General features: G+C 39.4%; 2 protein-coding genes across 4 annotated transcripts in view; one reads left to right on the forward strand and one right to left on the reverse strand.

Annotated features, from left to right (window-relative positions):
* The window catches only part of DENND4C (DENN domain containing 4C), a 138,132-nt gene extending 126,198 nt beyond the window's left edge, over positions 1 to 11,934 (forward strand). For 2 of the 3 annotated variants that reach the window (XM_030919307.1, XM_010365711.2), the window contains 3 exons: positions 7,675 to 7,825; positions 9,592 to 9,656; positions 9,873 to 11,934. In XM_030919307.1, the coding sequence (XP_030775167.1) occupies positions 7,675 to 7,825; positions 9,592 to 9,656; positions 9,873 to 10,009 (353 nt within the window). In that variant the 3' untranslated portion in view covers positions 10,010 to 11,934. The remainder of the gene's footprint in view (positions 1 to 7,674; positions 7,826 to 9,591; positions 9,657 to 9,872) is intronic. The other variant, XM_030919308.1, reaches the window with a different exon arrangement.
* Positions 11,935 to 14,090: 2,156 nt separating this feature from the next.
* RPS6 (ribosomal protein S6) lies at positions 14,091 to 18,470 on the reverse strand. The gene is made up of 6 exons (XM_010365710.2): positions 18,374 to 18,470; positions 17,693 to 17,824; positions 16,895 to 17,105; positions 16,554 to 16,700; positions 14,328 to 14,485; positions 14,091 to 14,222 (listed from the first exon to the last, which is right to left on the reverse strand). The coding sequence occupies exons 1-6, from the start codon at positions 18,377 to 18,379 to the stop codon at positions 14,127 to 14,129; spliced, it is 750 nt and encodes a 249-aa protein (XP_010364012.1). The 5' UTR covers positions 18,380 to 18,470; the 3' UTR covers positions 14,091 to 14,126.
* Between the last annotated feature and the right edge of the window lie 6,214 nt (positions 18,471 to 24,684).

Here is a 24,684-nt window from a genome sequence, read left to right on the forward strand (position 1 = left end):
TAAAATGATACATTTCTGGAGAACAATATGGCAAACATACAGATTTCATATGTGGATACCCTTTAAACTCAGGAATTGTAGTTAGAGAACTGTGTTCTATAGAAATACAGTACACAGCTGTTTACACAAGGATACTTACTGTAGGATTTTTTTTTCTTTTGAGACAGGGTCATGCTCTGTTGCCTTGCTGGTGTGTAGTGGTGCACTGCAGTCTCAACCTCTGGGGCTTAAGTCATCCTCCTGCCTCAGCCTACTGAGTAGCTGGGATCACAGGCATCCATACTTGACTAATCAAACAATCCTCTGGCCTCAGCCTCCCAAAGTGCTGGGATTACAGTTGTAAGCCACTGTTCCCAGCAAGGATTTTTTATAAAAATGAAAAAAATGTAGGCTGGGCACGGTGGCTTATGCCTGTAATCCAAGCACTTGAGGAGGCCGAGGCAGGTGGATCACCTGAGGTCGGGAGTTCAAGACCAGCCTGACCAGCATGGAGAAACCCTGTCTCTACTAAAAATACAAAAAATTAGCCAGGTGTGGTGGCGCATGGCTGTAATCCCAGCTACTCGGGAGGCTGAGGCAAGAGAATTGCTTGAACCCGGAAGGTGGAGATTGTGGTGAGCTGAGATCACACCATTGTACTCCAACCTGGGCAACAAGAACAAAACTCCATCTCAAAAAGAAAAAATGTAAATATTCAACAGAATTCTGGTAAATCCATGCTATGAAATATTGGCAGCCAAGAAAAAGTCATTTGTATATAAGGACCTAAAAGGATGGATGCTATTATATACTGAGTGAAAAAATACAAGTTGCAAAAGAGTATATAATTGTTTCCCTTTCTTGTAGAAAAATAAAACCAAAAATGTGTACTTCTGTTTTTAATATATGCAAAGAAATATGTCACAAACTGTTAATAGTGGCTGCTTGGAGAAGAAATGGAAAAGTTCCATCTTCATTTTACATACGTTTATACTTTTTTTCCAACAACGTTTCACTACTTTGCAGTTTTCTTAAAACTAGAGTAAAAAAATGCTTTTCCTCAGTATGTGTCAGTCACAAAATTATGATTACATATAGCATAAGCTATTTTTGCCTTTAATTTTTGGTTTCAGTCACAATGTTTGGATGCTTTTTAGGCAGGAACAGAATAACCTTGCAATTTATGCTAGAAAAGAATCGAGTTAGAGCTACTGTTTCTTTAGTTGTTTTCTTATAGCTTTTGAAATAGGTGTTTCAAAATGTTCCATGATTTGTGGTGGGAATAAAACAGAGCTCTCGAGAATAGCCATATTTCTTTATTAGTTGGCTGCGTTAAGTGAAGAGTTGGTGTATATAAACAAAAGTTGGTGTATAGGTTAAAAGACCTTATACGAATTAAGTGAGAGATGACTTCTGGAATAGCAATATGAGGAGCTCCACAGACCAGTGAAACAACCATAATTGGTGAAAATTATTTTTTCTTTCTTTTTTTTTTTTTTTTTTTGAGATGGAGTTTTGCCCTTGTCACCCAGACTGGAGTGCAGTGGTGTGATCTCAGCTCACTGCAGCCTCCACCTCCTGGGTTCAAGTGATTCTCCTGCCTCAGTCTCCCGAGTAGCAGTGATTGCAGGCACCTACCACTGCATCCAGCTAATTTTTTGTATTTTTAGTAGAGACTGGGTTTCACTGTGTTGACCAGGCTGGTCTTGAACTCTTTACTTCAAGTGATCCACCCTCCCTGGCCTCCCAAAGTACTAGGATTACAGGTGTGAGCCACCACACCTGGCTCTAAAGATGTGACTTCTTGAAAAAATAATTTTCCGCAGGGCGCGGTGTCTCACGTCTGTAATCCCAGCACTTTGGGAGGTTGAGGCAAGAGGATTACTTGAGTCCAGGAGTTTGAGGCTGCAGTAAGCCACAGTTGCACCCCTGTAGTTAAAACAAACAAACAAACAAACAAACAAAAAACCTTTGGAAATTGTCCTCAGACTATAGAGCAAATGAATAAATTTTTTTTTTTTAAAATCTACTAAATCTTATCAAAAGGATCAAGTTTCTGTGGCACTTCAGCCACAACTTGCTGTACCCCCTACAGAACCCAGTCAAGAGCCTATAGCATCTCCCTGGGAAAGACAGGCTGCCAGCATTTTTCATCCTTTCAGTTCCGTATTGCAGAGGTGAAATTCCCAGTGAGTGTGGCCAAGAGGGCGAGGCCCAGTCCTTCCACCTTGCCTCCATTCATAAGGCAAAGACTCTGCCCCAGTTGTGGGAGGCTGAGAATACTGGGTCCCCAATTTTTCTCACTGCAGCCTACTCATATAGCACAGAGATTTCATGCCAGGAGAGGCAAGCTAAAAAGAACAGAAGCTACTGTCTTCATCTAGCACCCTGCTCATAAAGCAGGAATGTCACTCTAAAAGAAGGGCCTCTTTTCCCAGCCCCACTTCCAGAGCTGTGGCTTAGAAATTTTGCCCAGGGGCTGGGCACGGTTGGCTCCACCCCTGTATTCCCAGCATTCTGGGAGGCCGAGGCGTGTTGGATCATCTGAGGTCAGGAATTTGAGACCAGCCTGGCCAACATGATAAAACTCCTCCTCTATTTAAAGTACAAAAAAATTAGCCAGGTGTGGTGGCAGGCACTTGTAATCCCAGCTAGTTGGGAGGCTGAGACAGGAAAATCAGGAAGGCCCAGGAGGCGGAGGTTGCAGGGAGCTGAGATTGTGCCACTGTGCTCCAGCCTGGGCAACAGAGTGAGACTGTCTCAAAAAAAAAGAAAAAGAAAAAAAAGAAATTTTGCCCAGAGGGAGAGGCAGGTCATAAGAATAGAGAGCTCTGAAATTTTCCCTAAAGGAAATTACTTTATTTGGAACAGAGTATGGAGACGTTTAAGCCTGAGAGCACTCTCAAAAATAGTGGAGATTTTGGTGAGAAGGCCAGTATTACCCTGATACAAAGACCAATGACATCATAAGAAAAATCAGTATCACTTAGGAATATAGACATAAAAATCTTGAATAAAATACTAGCAGATCAAATACAGCGATATAAAAAATGATTTTACACCATGACCAAGTGGGATTTATCTCAAGCATGCAATTTTGGTTTAACATTTGAAAATCAATTATGTAATACACTATATCTATCAATAGAGTAAAGGACAAAATTCACATGATCATCTCAGTAGGCACAGCCAAATCATTTGACAAAATCCATCACCCTTTGTTTAAAACTCTTCAAGCTGGGAATAGAGATCTTCCTCCGCCTGGTAATGGGCATCTATGAAAATCTACAGCTGATAACATACTCTTAACATACTTTCTCACTAAGTACAAGAGAAGACAAGGATGCCCACTTGTGCCATTTTTATTTAACATTCTATCAGAGGTTCTAGCTAGAGTAATTAGTCAAGAAAAGAAAAACCATCCAAACTGGAAAGGAAAAAAGTAAATGTATCTATATTTGCAGATTATATGATAAATGATATATATTTTTTCTATATATATAATATATAGAAAATTCTAAGGAATAGACATACATCCAACATATTATTATACACACACACCATATTAGAACTGTGTAAGTTCCACAAGGTTCCAGGCTATAAGATCAATATAGAGAAATCAACCACTTCTATATCTTTGAATAAATAATTCAAAATGAAACTAAGAAAACAATTTTATTTATTTATAAAAGCATTAGAACAGAATACTTATGGATAAATTGAACCAAAGAAATGCAAAACTTAGACTCCAAAAACTTAAATAATTGTTGAAAGAAATTAAAGAATAAGTAAATGGAAAGAAATCCCATGTTTATGGACTGGAAAAGTTAATATTAAGATGTAATTAGTCCTAAATTGATCTACAGATTGAACGCAATCTCTATCAAAATTTCAGATAGCTTCTTTACATAAATTGATAAGTGAATCTTGAAATTCATATGGATGTTCAAGGGACTCAATCACCAAAACACTCTTTAAAAAGAACAGTTATAGGACTCACAGTTCTCAATTTGAAAACTTACTGTAAAGCTACAGTAATCAAGAAAGTAAAATTCTGCTGTAAAAATAGACATATAGGTCGATGGAATAGAGCTGAAGTTCCAGACATAAACCCTCATATATATGTATGGTCAGTTGCCTTTCAGTGTGAAGACCATTTAATAGTTAAAGAATAGTCTTTTCGGCAGGGCGTGGTGGCTCACGCCTGTAATCCCACCAGTTTGGGAGGCTGAGGCGGGCAGATCACGAGGTCAGGAGATCGAGACCATCCTGCCTAACACGGTGAAACCCTTTCTTTACTAAAAAAATACAAAAAAATTAGGCAGGCATGGTGGCGGCCACCTGTAGTCCCAGCTAATTGGGAGGCTGAGGCAGGAGAATGGCATGAACCCAGGAGGTGGAGCTTGCAGTGAGCCGAGATTGCACCACTGCACTCCAGCCTGGGCGACAGAACGAGACTCCATCTCAAAAAAAAGAAAAAAGAGAATAGTCTTTTCAACGCATGTGCTGGGACCACAGGCTAGCAATAATAGAAAGAATGAAATTGGATAGTTTCTCAAATCATACATAGGAATGAACTAAAAATGGATCATATACCTAAAGTAAGAGCCAAAACTATAAAGCACTTAGAAAAAAACATAGGAGTAAATCTTCATGACTCTGTGTGTGTTAGGCAAGGCCTTCAAAAAAAGCAACAAAAGCACAGTCAACAAAAGAAAAAGTAGATAAGTTGGACTTAGTGCAAAGAAAAAACTTCTGAAATTTAAACCATCAAAAAAGTGAAAGGTCAGTCGACAGAATGGGAGGAAATACTTGCAAATCATATCTTAAAAAGGATTTGTTCCCAGACTATGTAAAGTACTCTTACAACTCAGTAATAAAAAGGCAACCCATTTTTCAGATGAGCAAAGACTGTAAATCAGTAGTTCTTCAGATAAAATGTTCAAATGGCCAAAAGCATGTGAAAAATGCTCAATAGCTATCAAGGATATGCAAATCAAAACCACAAGGAAATACCACTTCATACTTAAACTAGGATGGCTATAATCAAAAACATAATAACGAGTTAGTGAAGATGTGGAGAAAGTGGAACCCTCACACACTGTCGATTAGAATATAAAATTGTGCAGCTCCTTCGGAAAACAGTTTCACAGCTCCTCAAAATGGCAAACCATATGAGTTACCATATGACACAGCAGTTACACTCATATATATACCAAAGAAAAATGATGTCCACATGAAAACTTGCACAGGAATGTTCATAATAGCATTAGTATAATAGCCAAAAGTACGGAAACAAATGTCCATCAATCTATGAACTGAGGACTGATCACAGTGGTGCACGCCTGTAATCCCAGCACTTTAGGAGGCTGAGGCCGGCAGATCACTTGAGGTCAGGAGTTCGAGACCAGCTTGGCCAACATGGAAAAACCCTGTCTCTACTAAAAGAAATACAAAAATTAGCTGGGCGTGGTGGCACATGCCTGTAGTCCCAGCCACTTGGGAGGATGAGGCAGGAGAATCACTTGAACCCAGAGAGGCAGAGGTTGCAGTGAGCTGAGATTGTGCTGCTGCACTCTAGCCTGGGCAACAGAGTGAGACTCCATCTTAAAAACAAGAAAAAAAAAATTATGAATTGATAAAGTATGGTATATCCATACAATGGAATTTCATTTGGCAACATAAAGCAGTGAAGTACTGATACATGTACAACACAGATGAATCTTGAAAACATTCTAGAAGAGAAACCAGTTGTGAAGGAGCATAGATTGTATTATTCAATTTATATGAAATATCCAGAATAGGCAAATGTATACAGACAGAAAGTAGATTAGTGGTTGCCTAGGGGGGGTTGGGGTGGGGTTTCTTTCTGGGATATGAACATGTTCTAAAATTGATAGTGATGATGGTTGTACAACTTCACGAATATACTAAAAACCATTGAATTATATACTTAAATGGGTGTAATGTTTGAGACTTATCTCAGTAATTGTGAAATTACAGCATAGCCTGAAGATTAATACTATTCCAAGTCTGTCATTTAGCAGGTGGAAGACCTAGGATGAAAATTCATAGCAGCCAGTATTTCCTGTTGTTATCATAACAGAGGACTTTGCTTTTTTTTTTTTTTTGGTTTAATACAAATGAACTATTACTGGTTGCTTTTATTTAGGGCCTGTGTTATTTGAAAAATACAACATAATGAAATGTATAATGAAAAATACAATCCGCCCGCCTCAGCCTCCCAAAGTGCTGGGATTACAGGCATGAGCCACTGCGCCCGGCCTAATTACGTTCTTTCTAATTAGCACTAGACTCTGCTATATTTAAAGAAAATAACAGAGGCCAAAACAGGTAAAGATTATTCTCTCATGTGAAGTTATTAGGCTAGGCAAATCAGGCTAGCACTTTTGGAGGCCAAGGTGGGAGGATCACTTGGGACCAGGAGTTTGAGACTAGGCTGGGCAACATAGTGGGAGCCCATCTCTCTACAAAAAATAAAAATAAAAAATTAGCTAGCTGTGATGCCATGCCCCTGTGGTCTTAGCTACTCAAGGCTGAAGCGGGAGGATTGCTTGAGGCCAGGATATCAAGGCTGCAGTGAGCTGTGATTGTACCACTTCACTTCAGCCTGGGTGACAGAAAAACTGTCTAAAAAGTTTTGAATTACATCATGTTGTACACCATAAGTAAATACAAGTTTTACTTATTGATTAAAAATAAGGCCAGACATGGCGGCTCATGCTTGTAAGTCCAGGGATTTGGGAGACTGAGGCAGGAGGACTGCTTGAGGCTGAGTTCAAGACTAGCCTGGGCAACATAGCAAGACCCTATCTCTACAAAAATAAAATAAATTAGCCAACTGTGGTGGTACATGCCTGTAGTCCTAGCTATTTGGGAGGCTGAGCAGGGAGGACTGCTTGAGCCCAGGAGTTGAAGGTTACAACGACCAGCCACTATATTCCAGCCTTGGCAACAGAATGAGATCCTATCTCTAAAAAATAAGTAAATACATTTTTTAAAAAGAGAAGAAGTTATGTACTAGACAGTCTAGTACTGCGAGACAACTCCTCTGTCATCAGGGACCCAGGTTCCTTCTGTTGTACCTGCTTTACTATGAGTAAAGATTGCTTCATGGTCACAGGATGGCTGCTGGAGTACAAGCTATCACATCCCAGCCTCAGGCAGTAAGCCACCATATATTAGAAGAGAAAGGCAGAGTGATAGGTCTGCCTGTTTGAAGAGAGCAGGAAAAATATTTTTTAGTTGGGCATATTGTCACATAATGTTACTAGTATTGGGGAGGTGATATTGTTTAAGCAAGGAGAAAATGCCACAACTCTGGAAAAAAGCTTTTTAAATAATTGGGACTGGGCACAGTGGCTCATGCCTGTAACCCCAGCACTTTGGGAGGCAGATTGTGTGGGCCCAGGAGTTTGAGACCAACCTGGGCAACCTGGTGAGACCCTATCTCTACAAAAAATACAAAAATTAGCTGGTGGCATTCACCTGTAGTCCCAGCTATTTGAGAGATTGAGGTGGAAGGATCACTTGAGCCTGGGAGATGAAGGTTACAGTGAGCCATGGTCACACCACTGCACACCAGCCTGGGTAACAGAGTGAGACGTTGTCTCAGAAAAAAAAAAAAAGATAATAATAGTATTAATTGAAAAAAAACTGTGTTCTTATTGTTAGATTCTGAAAAGAAATCATCTCTCCTGTCAGAGGAACAAGAAGCAACAAGCACTTTAGTAGAAACCATCAGGCAGAGTATTCAGCATAATAATGTTCTTAAACCCATCAACCTACTTTCACAGCAAATGAAGCCAGGCATGAAAAGACAAAGGTAATAATATAGTATTTTTTGCTTGCCACTCAATCATTTCATGTTTTTAAAAAATTATCTTACTTTAAAAAATATCTCTAGTTGTCAAAGAAATACATACTCATTGTAAAACATCTGATTGGTCTAAAAAGTGCTACACAGATATATGCATTCCTCTTGAACACAAACACACAATAAAAGTGTCTGGGGGCTTGGCACGGTGGCTCACACCTGTAATCCCAGCACTTTGGGTGGCCAAAGCAGGAGGATTGCTTGAGCTCAGGAGTTTGAGACTGGACTGAGCAACATAGCAAGACCTCATCTCTGTAAAAAATAATTTGGCGGGGGTGGTATGTGCCTGTGACCTCAGCTACTTGAGAGGGTAAGACAGGAGGATTTCTTGAGCCCAGGAGGTCAAGGTTATAGTCAGCTGTGATCACACCACTGCACTGCCACCTGGGTGACGGAGCAAAACCCTGTCTCAAAAAAAAAAAAGAGTGGAAATAGATTACATTTTAAGAAGATAATTCATTGATCTAAAATGTACTTTCTTTTGGAAACATTACTGCTGTTTGCTGGAAACCTGTAATTATATTTATTAACATTGATAAACTCATGTACCACTTATTCAAGGCCTATGATACTCACACATCTTTTCTTTTGTTGGACATAAGAGAATATGGGAATAGGAGTAGAAACAATTTAGGAAAGGGATAGATGCAGTGAACTACAAAGGATATGGAGTTATTGTGCTCCTGTCACTATTGTCTGCTAATATGCTCAGATTAGTACTCATCCCCTCCTCAGCATAAGTGAATTCTGCAGTAGAAGCTTCAGAAAAGTGTGTGTAATTGCGTATATCAAAACATTACTAATGTTTCCACGGTCCCCTTCAAGTTTTTTAGGTCATGGCATCTTTGAAGATAATCTCAGAAGTGACAGGGCAAGAATTGATAATGAAAATGGATGGATCCATTTTTACTCTCAATAGTTGAGGTAGAGATGACCTTCACAGTCTGTAATAAGAGTAGCTTGCTGCAAGTATCTGTAGTTTAAGGACAGGAACGTAATATTAGAAATGTCATATTATGGCTTCTGAAGCTTCTAAAGAAAGCGATGTGAAGTGTCACTAGAATCAGCATTACCTCCTACTTTTTTTTTCTTTGTACATCAGTGCATTTCTTAAGTTTTCCTCTCATCTTTAACAACTGAGTCATAAAGCTCACTTTTAGTGTTTCATTTGTGACATTTTAATGCTCACAAGCCAAATAAAGGTGAACTGTCCTTTGCTATTGGGTTAAATAGTAAAGAGACCACACACACCACCTTTTACATTGTGTCAAGGGTTTTAAACCCCCTAACTTACTTAGAAATTAATCTGTTACTTTGTCAAGTGACAAAAGATGAGAGAAGATTCTGCTTTTGTAAATTTTAATTAGAAATAAGAGTTAAAACAGTTAATGTATTGTTGAAATAAAGTTAAGCCATTTTTAATTGTTACTAGTGTGAAACTTTATGCCCATTAACTATGTTTTAACTTTACTTTGGAATAGAAACTTGCAGGAAGTGACAAAAATAGTACAGAATTCAGTGTAGCCTTTACGCAGCTTCCTCCAAATGTGACACCTCATATAACTAATTGTAACGTAATATTAAAACTAGGACATTGACATAGGTGTATTACTGTTAACTAGATGACAAAACTTAATGTCTTCACCATTAAAAAAAATGCATCTGTATTTTTATGCTATTTGCCCATTAACTTTTAAAACATATTTGTTTTATAGGAGTTTATACAGAGAAATCCTCTTCTTATCATTAGTGTCTCTAGGAAGAGAGAATATTGATATTGGTAAGTTGGTTAATAAAAGATTATGAAAGGAAATTTTATATTTTATTTTCAAAAGTAATTTTAAAAAATGTAGCTGGTATGTATAAAAGATTTAAAAGATTTCTACTTCTAAATATGTAGTTCAAAAACATATAATTTGACTCAATACCAATTTGAAATGAACGGCTGTTGTCTTTCTTAACAAATTACAACTTCATTTTTGAAAATTTCTTTCAGAGGCGTTTGACAATGAATATGGAATTGCATACAATAGTCTGTCTTCAGAGATTCTTGAAAAGTTGCAGAAAATTGATGCTCCACCAAGTGCCAGTGTCGAGTGGTGCAGGAAGTGTTTTGGAGCGCCTCTCATTTAAATAGAGATTCACTAGAATTTTGACACACAAGGCTTGGAAATTAAATTTAATCTGGAAACATTCAAGGGTTCTTTTTCCAAATCGTAAGAACTGGTGAATATGGAATTGAAGTAACTCTTGAGGACAGTATTTAATGAATTATGATTCATACTGCATCATCTCGAAATATGAAATGTCCCAGGGCTTATTAACATTGAAGATTTTCAATTTCTGAACTGCTTTTCTGCCTCTGTGGAAAACTACTTTGGGATTCCTCAGTATTTGTAGTAGTTTGATAGAAATAATGAGGAACCATATTCATTCTAGGCATTGTTTATATTTGAAGTTACTGAGTTTGAGGAATGGCAAATTAAATTTGCCTAACCTCCAGAATGAAATATCTCAATTACAAAAACAACATGGCCGGGCACGGTGGCTCATGCCTGTAATCCCAGCACTTTGGGAGGCTGAGCAAGGTGGGTGGATCACTTGAGGCCAGGAGTTTGAGACCAGCCTGGCCAAAACGGTGAGACCGTCTCTACTAAAAATACAAAAATTAAGTGCGCCACTGTAGTCCCAGCTACTGAGGCTGAGGCAGGAGAATCACTTGAACCCAGGAGGCAGAGGCTACAGTGAATGGAGATTACGCCACTGCAACTCCAGCTTGGGCGACAGAGTGAGACTGTCTCAAAAAAAAGCAACATATTTGTATAAGTGTGTATATGTGTAGGGCTGTGTAGGTATGTGTATATACAGCCATATTCTAAGTGTATATTTATTAAAATAGATTGCATGTTGCAATACAGTTTTCTGAAAGGGGTCTCACTGATTATTAAATGAATGACTACTACTGCTTGTCTGTAGTCATTAATCTTAAAATTACCTGAAAATCTGATGACAACTGCCTTCCCTGACTTTAATGCATTAGGTTGGCGCAAAATTGTAGTTTTTGCCACTATTAATGGCAACTATTATTTTTGCACCAATATAATACACCTTTCATATTATGTATTATCTTGCTTAATGGATTTTATCCTGATTATCCAGTGACTTCCATCCTCTTCCCATATCTTAATTTGCAATAGTTTTAAAATTGGAACAAATGAATCAATCATCAGTTAAAATGAAATTAAATCAGCTGCCTAATAATTTATGAAATTCATTGGAACATGCTTAGAATGCTAAAGTGTATGTCATTAAACGTGAAATCTTTGTTCAGGCACGTACCTTGTTGGTATTGATCACTTTAAAACCTGTGGGATAAACTTGCACTGCACACAGAAGTTTTATTCTTGTATAATATTTAGATTTGTATGCTTGTGAGTAAAAATGTGCATTTGTAAATACTGTTTTTTTTAGGTTGAATCAATTAAGTCTTAAAACTGTAAATTTATTAAGCTTGTTGTCAGTAGGTTTAAGAAAATCATGATCTCACATGCCTCACTTTGACATTTATCATGCCTTTTATTAAAAATATCCCTTAGGAACAGTAAGTTTGCCTTAACTCTCTGCATGGTTTAAAAAGCCAGTGGTTTTGTGAGTGTTTACAGTAATTATGCAGATGGCTAAATGAGTTGACACAGTAAAATTACTTCCATATGGTACAGTAACAGCCTAACTCCCTTCTACCTGATGTAACCATTTACAAATTGTAGTTATTGTACCAGTCTTTCAACATTTCAGGGTTAATCTGACCTATGCAGAATTCTAGTGTGAATTTATTGTGAAAATGCTAAATTAAACAACTTGTCAGAAATTATGTACAATTTTAATTACCTTCAATGGATCTTTTGCACTGTCTCAGAGTATATATTTTTGCAACTCAAGACTTGGTACTAGTTTTAATACTTAATACTTGCTGACCCAACAGAAGTTTGGAATTACCTTGCATATAAAAATTGAGGTTGAATAAAATGAAAAATTCTTAAGTTTGTTGTGTTTTGTTACATTAAGCCTCTGGAAATCTGTAATCTTTAGAATTCCAATACTTTTGTTTTTTTCCATTTCCTCACTTCTTTGTAACTTGAACTAAATTTTCACTTACTGAAGCACTTCCCATTAAAAAAATTCTGTAAAGATCTCTTTACATGTTTAAGAATATATGGCTATATCAAATTACAAACTTTCTAATAACTTTAGCAATCATACCTTGAAAACTTTAGCCTGCTGCTGCCACTTAGATATTGGGACCGATTTCTTGTTGTAAATTCTTAAAGGCTTTTTCCAATACCCACAGCAGATAGGGTACCATTAAAAATTTACAAGAAAAAAACATTACTATGGAAAGATTTAGAAGTACCCAGAATGACTTGTAGCACTGTATGCAACTTTAATCCTGACAACTTCTAAAAGCAATCTTTCAAATTAGTCCAGATTACTTAGCAGTACCTTACATTGGTTTGGGGTTTGATAGCAATTTTTTTTTCTTCCAACGAATGAATTGTATAGGTTGATCACAACCTGCATAGTAATGACATGTCAGAATGACTTGCATCTGTCTCTGGAGAACTGGGTATGGTGGCTCATGCCTGTAGTAATCCCAACACTTTGGCATGCCAAGGCAGACAGATCACTTGAGCCCAGGAGTTCAGGAGTAGTCTGGGCAACATAGCAAAACTCTACAAAAAGCACAAAAACAAGCCAGGTATGACAGTGCACACCTGTAGTCCCCAAGAGGTCAAGGCTGCAGTGAGCCATACCGCTGCTCTTCAGCGTGGGCATAGGAGTGAAGCCCTGTCTCAAAGAAAAAAAAAGTCTTAAGGAGAAACAGACCGTCCTTATTTTGTGGCTGCACTCGATTTTCAGAAAGCAGGGCGGTTCTCATGTTTTGTGCATCACAACCAACCAAGAACTGGTTAATACAAAACTTTGGACCGTATACCAGACTCACCTTGTGGCTTTTAAGTTCCTCTCTGTGGTTGTTTCAGTCCTTTTAGCTTTGGGTAAAATGCTAAATTTCTCTTTGCTTTTTTTTTTTTTTTCTGAGGGAGTCTTGCTCTGTCGCCCAGACTGGAGTACAACAGCGTGATCTTGGCTCACGGAAACCTCAACCTCCCTGGTTCAAGTTATTCTCCTGCCTCAGCCTCCCAAGTAGCTGGAATTATAGGCACCGGTGGCTAATTTTCTTGTGTTTTAGTAGAGGTGGAGTTTCACCCTGTTGGCCAGGCTGGTCTTTAACTCCTGACCTCAGGTGATCCACCTGCCTTGGCCTCCCCACTGGCCATCCCCTTTAAGTTCTGCATACTACTAATCGCCAGCTAAGATTCATGTTATGTAGCTTTTTAACACCACGTAGTAGGCATCCAGGGACTGGCATTACTGGCGTCACACCTGGGAGCTTTTTAGTAATGTGAAAATGTGGGTCCCCACTCCTCTATCACTATCTGTGCCTTAACGAGACTCCTAGGCGATTAACATGTACATTTAACATTTAGAACTCTGCTTTATAAAGCTATTACAGTAGTGCCAACAAAGAGCTTGCATTACTTCAACCTTAAAGCCTAATGTGCCTTCTTGTAAAGGTCCTGATATTGTCAGGTTAGCATAGAAACTATTAGAAAAAAATATATGCTTTGTGCATTTTTCACTGATCCAAGAATGTTTTTAGTCATTGCCTTTTCAGTGTGTGAAACAGCCTAACAATTCACTGGAGTTGAAAAACTGTTAAAGCAAATTTGAAATGGTTTAAAAAACTTCATTTTAAGATGGTATCCACTAAAACTATGCCTTAAAAGTTACCTTTTCTTCAAAAAAGAAGACATGTTCATCTTCACATGGTCAATTTTCATGTATTAAATTGTGTATAGTGTTTTAAAGAGCTATATTCCTCAAAATAAACTATATGAAAAAGATTAATAGTCCTCATCATTTCCCCTAAGTTCAATGCCATTCTGGAGACAGATGTCTTATGCTCAGAATCCCTTCCTGTGCTACCCATCCCCCAAAAAGAACCCCTTTACATTGACCTTGTCTTCTACTACCACACAATAGTTCCGATTTTGTCCACCATTGGATTACCATATACATATCCCCATTTTCTATGACTAACTTTCCCTCTCTTCATTTATGTAGTTTTCTGTCAGCAATGAAAAGTCAACAGAGATCCGAGTCTGATCTTATTTATTTGTTACTCAAAAAGTTATTTCTGACTGGATTCAGACTTAGAAGTAGAAGCTCGCAGAGAGGAAAGTCTGCGTCTCTTCGCAATTTGTTCCTGGCGCTTCTCCTTAGCCTCCTAAACAAAACAAAACAGCATATAGTTAAGGCCTTTCTGGGGTAAAGATGCAAATCCAAAGCCAGGCCGAACTCCTCCCACCCCCTCAAATCATCTTACACTAACCTTCATTCTTTTGGCCAAAAGTTTAGCATATTCTGCAGCCTCTTCCTTGTTTTTCTTAGTACGCTGCTTCTTCAGAGCAATACGCCGCCGTTTGTGCTGCAAGACACGTGGAGTAACAAGACGCTGAATCTTGGGTGCTTTGGTCCTAGGTTTCTTACCTAAAAAATTTAAAGGACTCAATCATTTCAACTGTTTTGTTTGAATCCACATCTACTTTAAAAACATCAGAAATGAACGTAAGCTTCACGAACAGCATCTATGAAAACCTGTATTGAGGCCTTTAAAATCAAATCAGAACTATTCTAAAATACTTTTTGCCCCTCCAAAGAAATCTAGAAGATGGGTTAAATATTATAAAAATATAAGGGAAACCAAGTGCTGAAAAATAACCAGGCTAACCTTTACTACCTTCCAGTTTTACTAAAATACAGTGGCATTATGTTAAAATATAACTGCATAGTCAATTTGTCTGTGAAAACCACTTAACATATTATTTACATAATCATTCTGCCATACTTTTAAGTGTAAGTTTGATGTAAGCTTGCATCTCTCTTTCCCTTGACAATTCCTGCCAATTCAGGGGTAATGTAACAATTAACATCAGATTATGTGACATGCTGTTAAAGTATCTTCATTGATCTGTACTCCAAAACTGCTCATGGACTATAGATTTGCATTGGAGCACAGGCTGTTTCATGAACACTTGTGGGAGTTTAAATTTGCCTTAGGCTAAATGCTCAGATGTTCAGGTTCTGCTAATATTTCAGACTCCTACTATAGACACAGGAACCATCTAAAAATACCCATCAACCAGACCACGCTTTTATTATTCTGATTATTTCCAGGGCTGTGATTATGGGCAACTGCCACCTATTTGTCAATTGCTTTTCTTTCTTTTTTTTTTTGCAATGTCAGCTTCATCAGGGTAGGAATTTGTCTATACTGTATTCCCAGCACCTTGAACAGTACCTGGTGCTCAAATAATTGTAATTACTGACAACAGATATGTACTATATATGCCACGTACAGGTGTTAAGTCACACCAGTCCTGAAAAAACAAAATCCAGAGAAATTCTTTCAGATTTTGCCAGGAAAACCCAACATTGACTGACATGCTGTTTATTCTATTTAACATAAACATTCCCAAATTTCACTACAGAAATATTGTTATTTGAGACCCTCACTGGTATGTTGTCTAATATATTGACACAAGTTCTTAAAAGGTACAGCTCCAAAATCCCTAACTCCTGCTCCCTAGTATTCTGAGTAAGGTCTCTAACTTCTAATTCTTACAACTCTTAACAATTGTTATCCGGCCGGGCGCGGTGGCTCAAGCCTGTAATCCCAGCACTTTGGGAGGCCGAGACGGGCGGATCACGAGGTCAGGAGATCGAGACCATCCTGGCTAATACGGTGAAACCCCGTCTCTACTAAAAAATACAAAAAACTAGCCGGGCGACGAGGCGGGCGCCTGTAGTCCCAGCTACTCGGGAGGCTGAGGCAGGAGAATGGCGTAAACCCGGGAGGCGGAGCTTGCAGTGAACTGAGATCCGGCCACTGCACTCCAGCCTGGGTGGCAGAGCAAGACTCCGTCTCAAAAAAAAAAAAAAAAAAAAAAAAAAAAAAAAAAAAAAAAAAAAAAAAACAATTGTTATCCATATCCTACAGATGAAACAAAAGTTTAAAGCAACTTCTTTCGTAAGCCAAAAAATAATTTAGGGTTGGGTGTGGTGGCCTGTAATCCCAGCACTTTGGGAGGCCAAGGTGGGAGGATCACTTGAGCTCAAGGGTTCAAGACCAGCCTGGGCAACATAGTGGGACCTCATCTCTTAAAAAATATTGATAGTAATAATTTAGAACATCTAATGTAAAATTACAAAGTGTGTGGTGGTGAGATAATAGTTTCAGAATTCTGAAGCATGTGACTCCTAAACCAGATAGCAATGACCTTAAAGTCAGGTTAGTTTTGGATAAATGTATACATCAAAGATTCACAGGCAGATTTTCAAGGAAATTACTACACTCTACAAGGCACTGGATATAAGCAGCAAGGATTAATACCAACTGGGTATGCTGGCCACCCCCAAATAATTTTTGGAAAACTTCAGACCCCAGGTGAAGAATGCTAAGGCTCCAAAGGGACATTTTTATCTTCTGATATGCACACAAAATGATATTGTCAAATCACCAAAATTAAGCAACCTTTAACTGCATAATCCCTCCTACCTTCTTTGTTTAAGGGCTTTCTCACAACATACTGGCGGACGTCATCTTCTTTAGAGAGATTGAAAAGTTTGCGGATTCTGCTAGCTCTTTTGGGGCCCAGGCGGCGAGGCACTGTAGTATCAGTCAGTCCAGGAATATCCTTCTCTCCTTAGAAGACACAATTGAAAAGATTTTAATTCAACAACTTCCTTAAGAATCCTAAATCAGAATATTTGATGTTGAATTGATGGTAAAGAAACAAATCCATTGGTCTGTAAGTCTGGATACTGCAAAATGAATAAGCATTTGGACAACTGGCTTTAAATCAATTTCAACGAAAATTGAACACAAGTAACCCTCACCTTTTTTTACAATAACCAAGTTGAGAACGCTCAGATTGGCATCCACAATGCAACCACGAACTGATTTTCTCTTTCTTTCTCCCGTTCTCCTTGGTCTGTAACAGGAATGCCCCTTACTCAGCAGCAGGCGGACACGGCCATGGGTCAAGACACCCTGCTTCATGGGGAAACCTTGTTTGTCGTTCCCACCACTGATTCGGACCACATAACCCTGCAAGAGCACACAATGAGTGACACATTTGCTATTTCTATTCCAAAATTATACAATACAGGATTGTGACCTCTGTGAACCACACCTATATGAGAAAGTATAATTCATTATGAAAACCAATTTAAACTTAATAAGCACGTTTTCTCTGATCAGTAACTTTTGTCTACATTCCCAACTTCTCAAGTTCAATTATCAAATGTCTTTCATTCAAGTCGCATTTCTAACCTATGTTTTATTAGAAATAACAGCACTAGGAAGATAAAATATCAAAGAGCAACGAAGAAATCAGATACAACGCTTCTTCGCACTTTGGGGATTATGAAGACAGCTATGTGACATCTGCCGAATGCATGATGCATTGCAAGAATTACGTTGATGTAAACTTTACGTATATTTTACGGCTTACTCTATATCTCCCCTCCAAGGTAACAGCTCAACTTCATAAAGTGGCATTCGGAAGCAACTTACCAAACAAAGGTCAGAAGCCAGAACCCGGAGTCTGAACCCCATTCCAAATACCAATTACCAACGGCGTTTACCGTCTCTGACTTCAATAGATGGTTAACAATTTGATTGTTAACTTTTACCTTCCATTCTTCACCCAGAGCGTCAGCAGCAACTTCTGTGGCCATACGCTTCTCATAAAAAGTACGAAGTTTGCGTTCATCGTCCACTTCAATGAGTTTCTGGCAGCCAGTGGCTGGGAAGGAGATGTTCAGCTAAGGATTAAAAGGGAGGGAAATAGTTTACGAAACTACCTACACAAGTAATTGTAGAGCCATCCACAAAGTTAATTCCACTGCAAAAAGCCTTTCATGTTGCCTCCACACAAGCTGGAAATATGAGATGCCGACCGTACTCACTAAAAGCACGTGAAAGCAGAATAGCAGTCAAGAAGCGCCGCACTCAGGAGGACGTATTCCCCTCAAGTCCCGCAGAATGACTCTGGGGGCGAGGGCGCTACGCGACCGTTCACCCTCCCCAAGCAAGAAAGCCGGGGTCAAGAGCCGCACCACAGGCCTGCCGCAAACTGGGCAACACGCCGGGACGCCACCATGGCGCTCCCGGCCCGCCGCGGCTCCAGCCGCAATCGCCTGCCATCCGCTCGGCCAAAAAGCTCCATGCCCCAGAAAAGCGAGCCTTCTAATACTTGAGACCCTTCTCCACCTAAAGCCAGTATCTTGCAGTGCTGGAAATGAGGCAATGCCGCGTTCTGGGACTCGATTCACGTTCCCCAAACCAGTCTAACACTCGCCACCACCACCTACCTTCATCTTCAAGCAGCTGAACGCCTCCGAGGCGCCACGGAAAAGAGGGCCAACTTCCGCTTAGCTCAAGTGACATAGGCGCTTTCAGTTCTCGCGGGATGAGCAGAAGTACGGGATAGCGGAAGTAAGCACGGGTGGGCGGCACTTCCGGGGTCGAGTTGACTCAGGGTCTGGGAGGGGAAGTTGGTTGCCTGTGGGTGTGAGGTTGTGCCAGCAGTGGTGGTCTGGTAAGGCGAGCCCGCGTGTAATTCTGAGGGTTAGCCCCTTCCCTGTCGTGTCTTTTCCACGCTCCCTGGGTTTTGGAGCTCGGTGGCTCACACCTGTAATCCCAACACTTTGGGAGGCTGAGGCGAGCGGATTATCTTAGGAGTTCGAGACCAGCCTGGCCAACATGGCGAAACTCCATCTCTAATAAAAATATATAAATTAGCCGCGCGTGGTGGGGGGGGCGACTGTAGTCCCAGCTACTAGGGAGGCTGAGGCACGACAATCGCTTGAGCCCGAGAGGCGGAGGTTGCAATGAGCCCATATCGCACCAGTGCACTGCAGCCTAGGCGACAGAGGGAGACTCCGCCTCAAAATCAAAAAAGTTCGAGTTCCAAACCAAGTAAACAAGAATAATGTTTACTTTCTAAAATTATCACATACCATCTTCCCACTTTAGTGTCACAAAGGTTTGAGTTTAGGACTGTTTTACGTTCGAAGTTGAACGATTCTACTGAATCCTCTTTGATCATCTCACATTAATTCGTGGAATCTTGGTGAAATGATGCTTTTTAAAATCTGAGTACTGTATGTAATTTTTTTGTTGAGGTGAAATTGACGTAACCAGTCATTTTTAAAGTGAACAATTCAGTGGCATTTAGTACTTTCACAATGCTGTACAACCACCATCTCTATCGATATAGTTCCAAAACATTTTCGTCATCCTAAAAGAAAACGCTGTGCCCCGTTAAGCAGTTGCTCCCCCTTCCCCATTTCCACCAGGCCCTGGCAACCACCAATCTGTGTTCTGTCTCAGTGGATGTACCTATTTCATAAAAATGGAATCATACAATATTGACCGTTTGTGTCTGTCTTACTAATCTTTTGAGTCATAGCGTGTATCAGTATGTCATCCCTTTTATGGCTCAATATGCTAGTGTAGGTATAGACTGCAGTTTGTTTATCCATTCATCCATTAATAGACATTTGGGTTGTTTGTACCTTTTAACTATTGTAAATAGTTCTTCTATGTTTGAGTACTTGTTTTCAGTTATTTTAGGTATATACCTAAGAGTGAAATTGCTGGGTCATACAATAATTTTATTCTCAACTCGGAGAAACGGAAACTATTTCACAGCAGCTGAACCATTTTACATTCCCACCAGCAATGTATGAGGACCGCAGTTTATCAAAATCATGGCCAACTCTTGTTTTCTTTTTTTAATTTTTAAAAAATGTATTGTAGAGACAGTCAAAGCGAGATCCTGTTGGTCTGGAGCTCTTGGCCTCCAGCATCCTCCTGCCTCAGCCTCTGGAGTAGCTGCGACTCATTGTGGTTTCGATTTGCATTTCCCTAATGACTAATGATGTTGAGCATGTTTTAATGTGTGTGTTGGCCGTTTGTGTATCTTCTTTAGAGAAATGTCTGTATAAGCTCTTAACGCTCCCTGTTTTTTTCGCCCTAATTATTTTTATTGAAGTAGTGGGAGTAAATTAATGTGAGGCAAAGAGAAAGTCTAGAACTATGGGCTAGGTTTTTTTGTTTGTTTTTCCCTTTAAAAATATTTTAGGGTGGCCAAACTCAGTGGCTCACACTGGTAATCCAAACGCTTTAGGACGCTGAGATGGGAGGATCTCCTGAGGCCAGGAGTTTGAGATCAGCCCGGGCAAACATAATGACACCCTGTCTCATTAAAAAAAAAAAATTCAATACATTTTTAATTGTGGTTAAAAAATACATAACACAAAATGTGTCATCTTAACCATTTTGAAGTGTACACTTCAGTAATGTTAAATATATTAACATTGTTGTAAAATAGATCTCCAGAACTTTTTCATCTTGCAAAATGGGAACTTCATACTCATTAAATAACTCCTTTCCCCCTACCCACAGCTTTTGGCAACCATTCTACTTTCTGTCTCTATGATTTTGACTAAGTATCTCATATAAATGGAATCAAACGGTAGTTGTCTTTTTGTGACTGGCTTATGTCATTTAACATAATGGTCTCAAAGTTCATCCATGTTATAGCATGTGACAGGATTTCCTTCACTTTTAAGGCTGAATAATACTCTGTTGCATGTATATACTACATTTTGTTTAACCATTCATCTGTCATTGGACATTTTGGTTGTTTCCACCTCCTGGCTATTGTAAATAATGCTGATATGAACATAGGTGTGCAAATATATCTTAGAGACAGACCCTGTTTTCTATTATTTTGGATATCCAGAAGTGGGACTGCTGGATCATATAATAGTTCTATTTTTAATTTTTTGAGGAACCTCTATACTCTTTTACATATGGCTGTACCAATTTACAATCCCACCAACAGTACACAAGGGTTCTTTGCCTTTTTTTTTTTTTTTTGAGGTGGAGTCTTGCTGTGTCGCCCAGGCAGGAGTGCAGTGGTGCAGTGTCAGCTCACTGCAACCTCTGCTTCCCAGGTTCAAGTGATTCTCCCACTTCAGCCTCCTGAGTAGCTACTGGGATTACAGGTGTGTGCCACCATGCCTGGCTAAATTTTGTATTTTTAGTAGAGATGGGGTTTCACCATGTTGGCCAGGATGGTCTCAAACTCCTGACCTCAAATGATCCTCCTGCCTTGGCCTCCCAAGATGCTGGGATTACAGGTATCAGCCACTACACCAGGTCCACACACTTGTTTTCTTTTTTTTCTGAGACTGAGTTTCGCTCTTGTTGCTCAGGCTGGAGTGCAATGGCGCCATCTCAGCTCACCGCAACCTCGGCCTCCCAGGTTCAAGCAATTATTCTGCCTCAGCCTCCGAGTAGCTGGGATTACAGGCATGCACCAACACGCCCGGCTAATTTTTGTATTTTTAGTAAAGATGGGGTTTTTCCATGTTGGTCAGGCTGGTCTCGAACTCCCGACCTCAGGTAATCCACCCGTCTCGTCCTCCTGAAGTGCTGGGATTACAAGCGTGAGTCACTGTGCCTGGCTCACACTTTTAATATAACAGAATATTTAATTACATCAGTTTCCCATCAACCTACCAAAGTCATTTAATAATTATATTGGCCATTTCCACTGATTGGCAGAAGTCTCTCCCATTGTTTCCATTGCATCATTTTTTCTGGCCAGACTTAGTTCATTTTCAGCCTGCAGAATCACCTCTTCTATTTGACCACCTTGAAGTTGGTCTTCTGATTTTTTTAAATTTTTATTTATTTAATTATTTATTTTTGAGACAGAGTCTCACTCTGTTGCCCAGGCTGAAGTGCAGTAGCATGATCTCGGCTCACTGCAACCTCCACCTCCCGGGTTTAAGTGATTCTCCTGCCTGAGCCTCCTGAGTAGCTGGGACTACAAGCATGCACCACCATGCCCAGCTAAGTTTTCTATTTTTAGTAGAGACAGGGTTTCAGCATGTTGGCCAGGCTGGTCTGCCTGCTTCAGCCTCCCAATGTGCTGGGATTACAGGAGTGAGCCACTACGCCCGGCTGTTCCTCTAATTTTTTAATGTCTGGTTCCGCTTTAAACCATAGCCAACTTCTCATTTGTAATCTGTTCTGTATACTTTCTGTATGCTGCATTTTTAGGGATTTGCTCAAGAACATAAAAATCTTCGTGTACAATTTTCTTAGCCTCTCTTGTGGACTCTTGCATACAGCCAATCCCACAAGGCCAGTGGTCTTCAGCACACCCATCATGACTCTGGCTAATAGAGATAAGGTCTCCATATGTTGTCCAGGCTGGTGTTGAACTCCTGGCCTCAAGTGATCCTCCTGCCTCAAACTCCCAAAGCATTTGTCCATTTTAAAATCAGATTGTTTGTCTCATTGTTAATGAGTTGTAGGAGTTTTTTTAATATATATTCAGGACACTAAACTCTTACTAGATAGGTGATGTGAAATATTGTCTCCTAGTCTATAGCCTTTTCAGTTTCTTAATAATGTTACAGTTTTTAATTTTGAAGCCCAATTTATATAATCTAAAAATTGTTGTAGATCATGCTTTTGGTTTCATTTAAAAATACATTACCGCCAGGTGCAGTGGCTCACGCCTGTAATCCCAGCACTTTGGGAGGCTGAGGCGGGTGGATCACAAGGTCAGGAGATCGAGACCATCCTGGCTAACATGGTGAAACCCCACCTCTACTAAAAATACAAAAAATTAGCCGGATGTGGTGGCGGGTGCCTGTAGTCCCAGCTACTCGGGAGGCTGAGGCAGGAGAATGGCGTGAACCCGGGAGGCACAGCTTGCAGTGAGTTGAGATCGTGTCACTGCACTCTAGCCTGGGTGGCAGAGCGAAACTCTGTCTCAAAAAAATAAATAAATAAATAAAAATAAAAATACATTGCCAAATCCAGTGTCATAAAGTTTACCCCTATGTTTTAAAATCTAATCTTAAAGACTTACCCTGTTTTATGGTCTTAGTTCTTATATTTAAGTTATTGATCCATTTTGAGTTTATTTTTAAATAATGGTGTGAGGTTGGGACTCCAGCTTAATTATTTTGCAGATAGGTATCCAGTTGTTCCAGCACTATTTGTTGAAGAGACTATTCTTCCCTCATTGAATGGTCTTGACACTCTTGTTGAAAATTAATTGCCATAGATTTATAGGTTTATTTCTGGACTCTCACTTCTGTTTCCTTGGTCCATGTGCCTATCTGTGTGCCAGTGCTATAGCTTTGTAGCAAGCGTCAAAATAAGAAAGTAAGAGTTCTCCAACTTTGTTTTTTTCAAGATGGATTTAGTTCTTAAGGATCCCTTTCAATTCCACATGAATTTTAGGATCAGCTTGTTCATTTATGCAAAACATGCCTTTGGAATTTTAATGGGGATTACATTTAATCTGTAGCTCAATTTATGGAGTACTGCCATCTTTATAATATTAATTCTTCCAACTCATCAACACAAGATGTCTTCTCATTTAGTTATGCGCTGCATAACAAAGTTTTAGTCAATTACAGACCATACATACAGCATTGGTCCCATAAGATAGGGAACTAGAAAATTCCCATCACCTAGTGACACCTTGATGATCGTGACCCTATCTAGGCCTAGATTAATGTGTGTGTCTTAGTTTTTGACAAAAATGTTTTTAAAAAAATTTTTAAATAATAAAGTCTATAGGATTAAGATACAAAGAAAAAATATTTTTGTATAGCTGTAGAAATGTATATGTCTTAAGCTAATTGTTATTACAAAAGAGTCAAAAAGTTTTTTAAAATTAAAGATGAATAAAGTTAAAAAGTTAGAATAAGCTAAGGTTAATTGTTACTGAAATAAAATATTTTTTATAAATTTAGTGGAGTTTAGGGATACACTTTATAAAGTGTACAGTAGTATAATGTTCTAGGCCTTCACATTCATTCACCACTCACTCACTGGCTCACCACTCACTTGTAGCAACTTCTGGTGCTACAAATGATAAATGCCTTCTACAGTTGTACTATTTTAAATCTTTTATACCATTTTTTAAAACTGTACTTTTTCTGTTTAGATGCAAAAATACCATTGTGTTACGATTGCCTGCAGTGTTCAGCATAGTAGCATACTGTACAGGATTGTAGCCTAGGAGCAAGAGGCTATGCCATAGACCCCAGGTGTGTAGTAGGTTATATGCTATTTAGGTTTGTATGAGTACACTCTGTGATACCAACACAATGATGAAATCATGTAACAATGCGTTTCTCAGAATATGTGTTCCTGCATTAAGTGATGCATGACTGTATTTAGGTCTTTGCTTTCTTTCAGCAATGTTTTGGTTTTCAGTGTGCAAGTTTTTCACCTCATTAATATTATTCCTAGGTATTTTATTATTTTGCATTCTATTGTAAGTCAAAGTGTTTTCTTTTTTTTCTTTTTTTGAGACGGAGTCTTGCTCTGCCGCCCAGGCTGGAGTGCAGTGGCCGGGTCTCAGCTCACTGCAAGCTCCGCCTCCTGGGTTTACGCCATTCTCCTGCCTCAGCCTCCCAAGGAGCTGGGACTACAGGCGCCCGCCACGTTGCCCGGCTAGTTTTTTGTATTTTTTAGTAGAGACGGGGTTTCACCATGTTAGCCAGGATGGTCTCGATCTCCTGACCTTGTGATCCGCCCGTCTCGGCCTCCCAAAGTGCTGGGATTACAGGCTTGAGCC

The sequence above is a fragment of the Rhinopithecus roxellana genome, chromosome 16 (genome assembly GCF_007565055.1).
Source record: "Rhinopithecus roxellana isolate Shanxi Qingling chromosome 16, ASM756505v1, whole genome shotgun sequence".
NCBI classification, from domain to species: Eukaryota; Metazoa; Chordata; class Mammalia; order Primates; family Cercopithecidae; genus Rhinopithecus; species Rhinopithecus roxellana.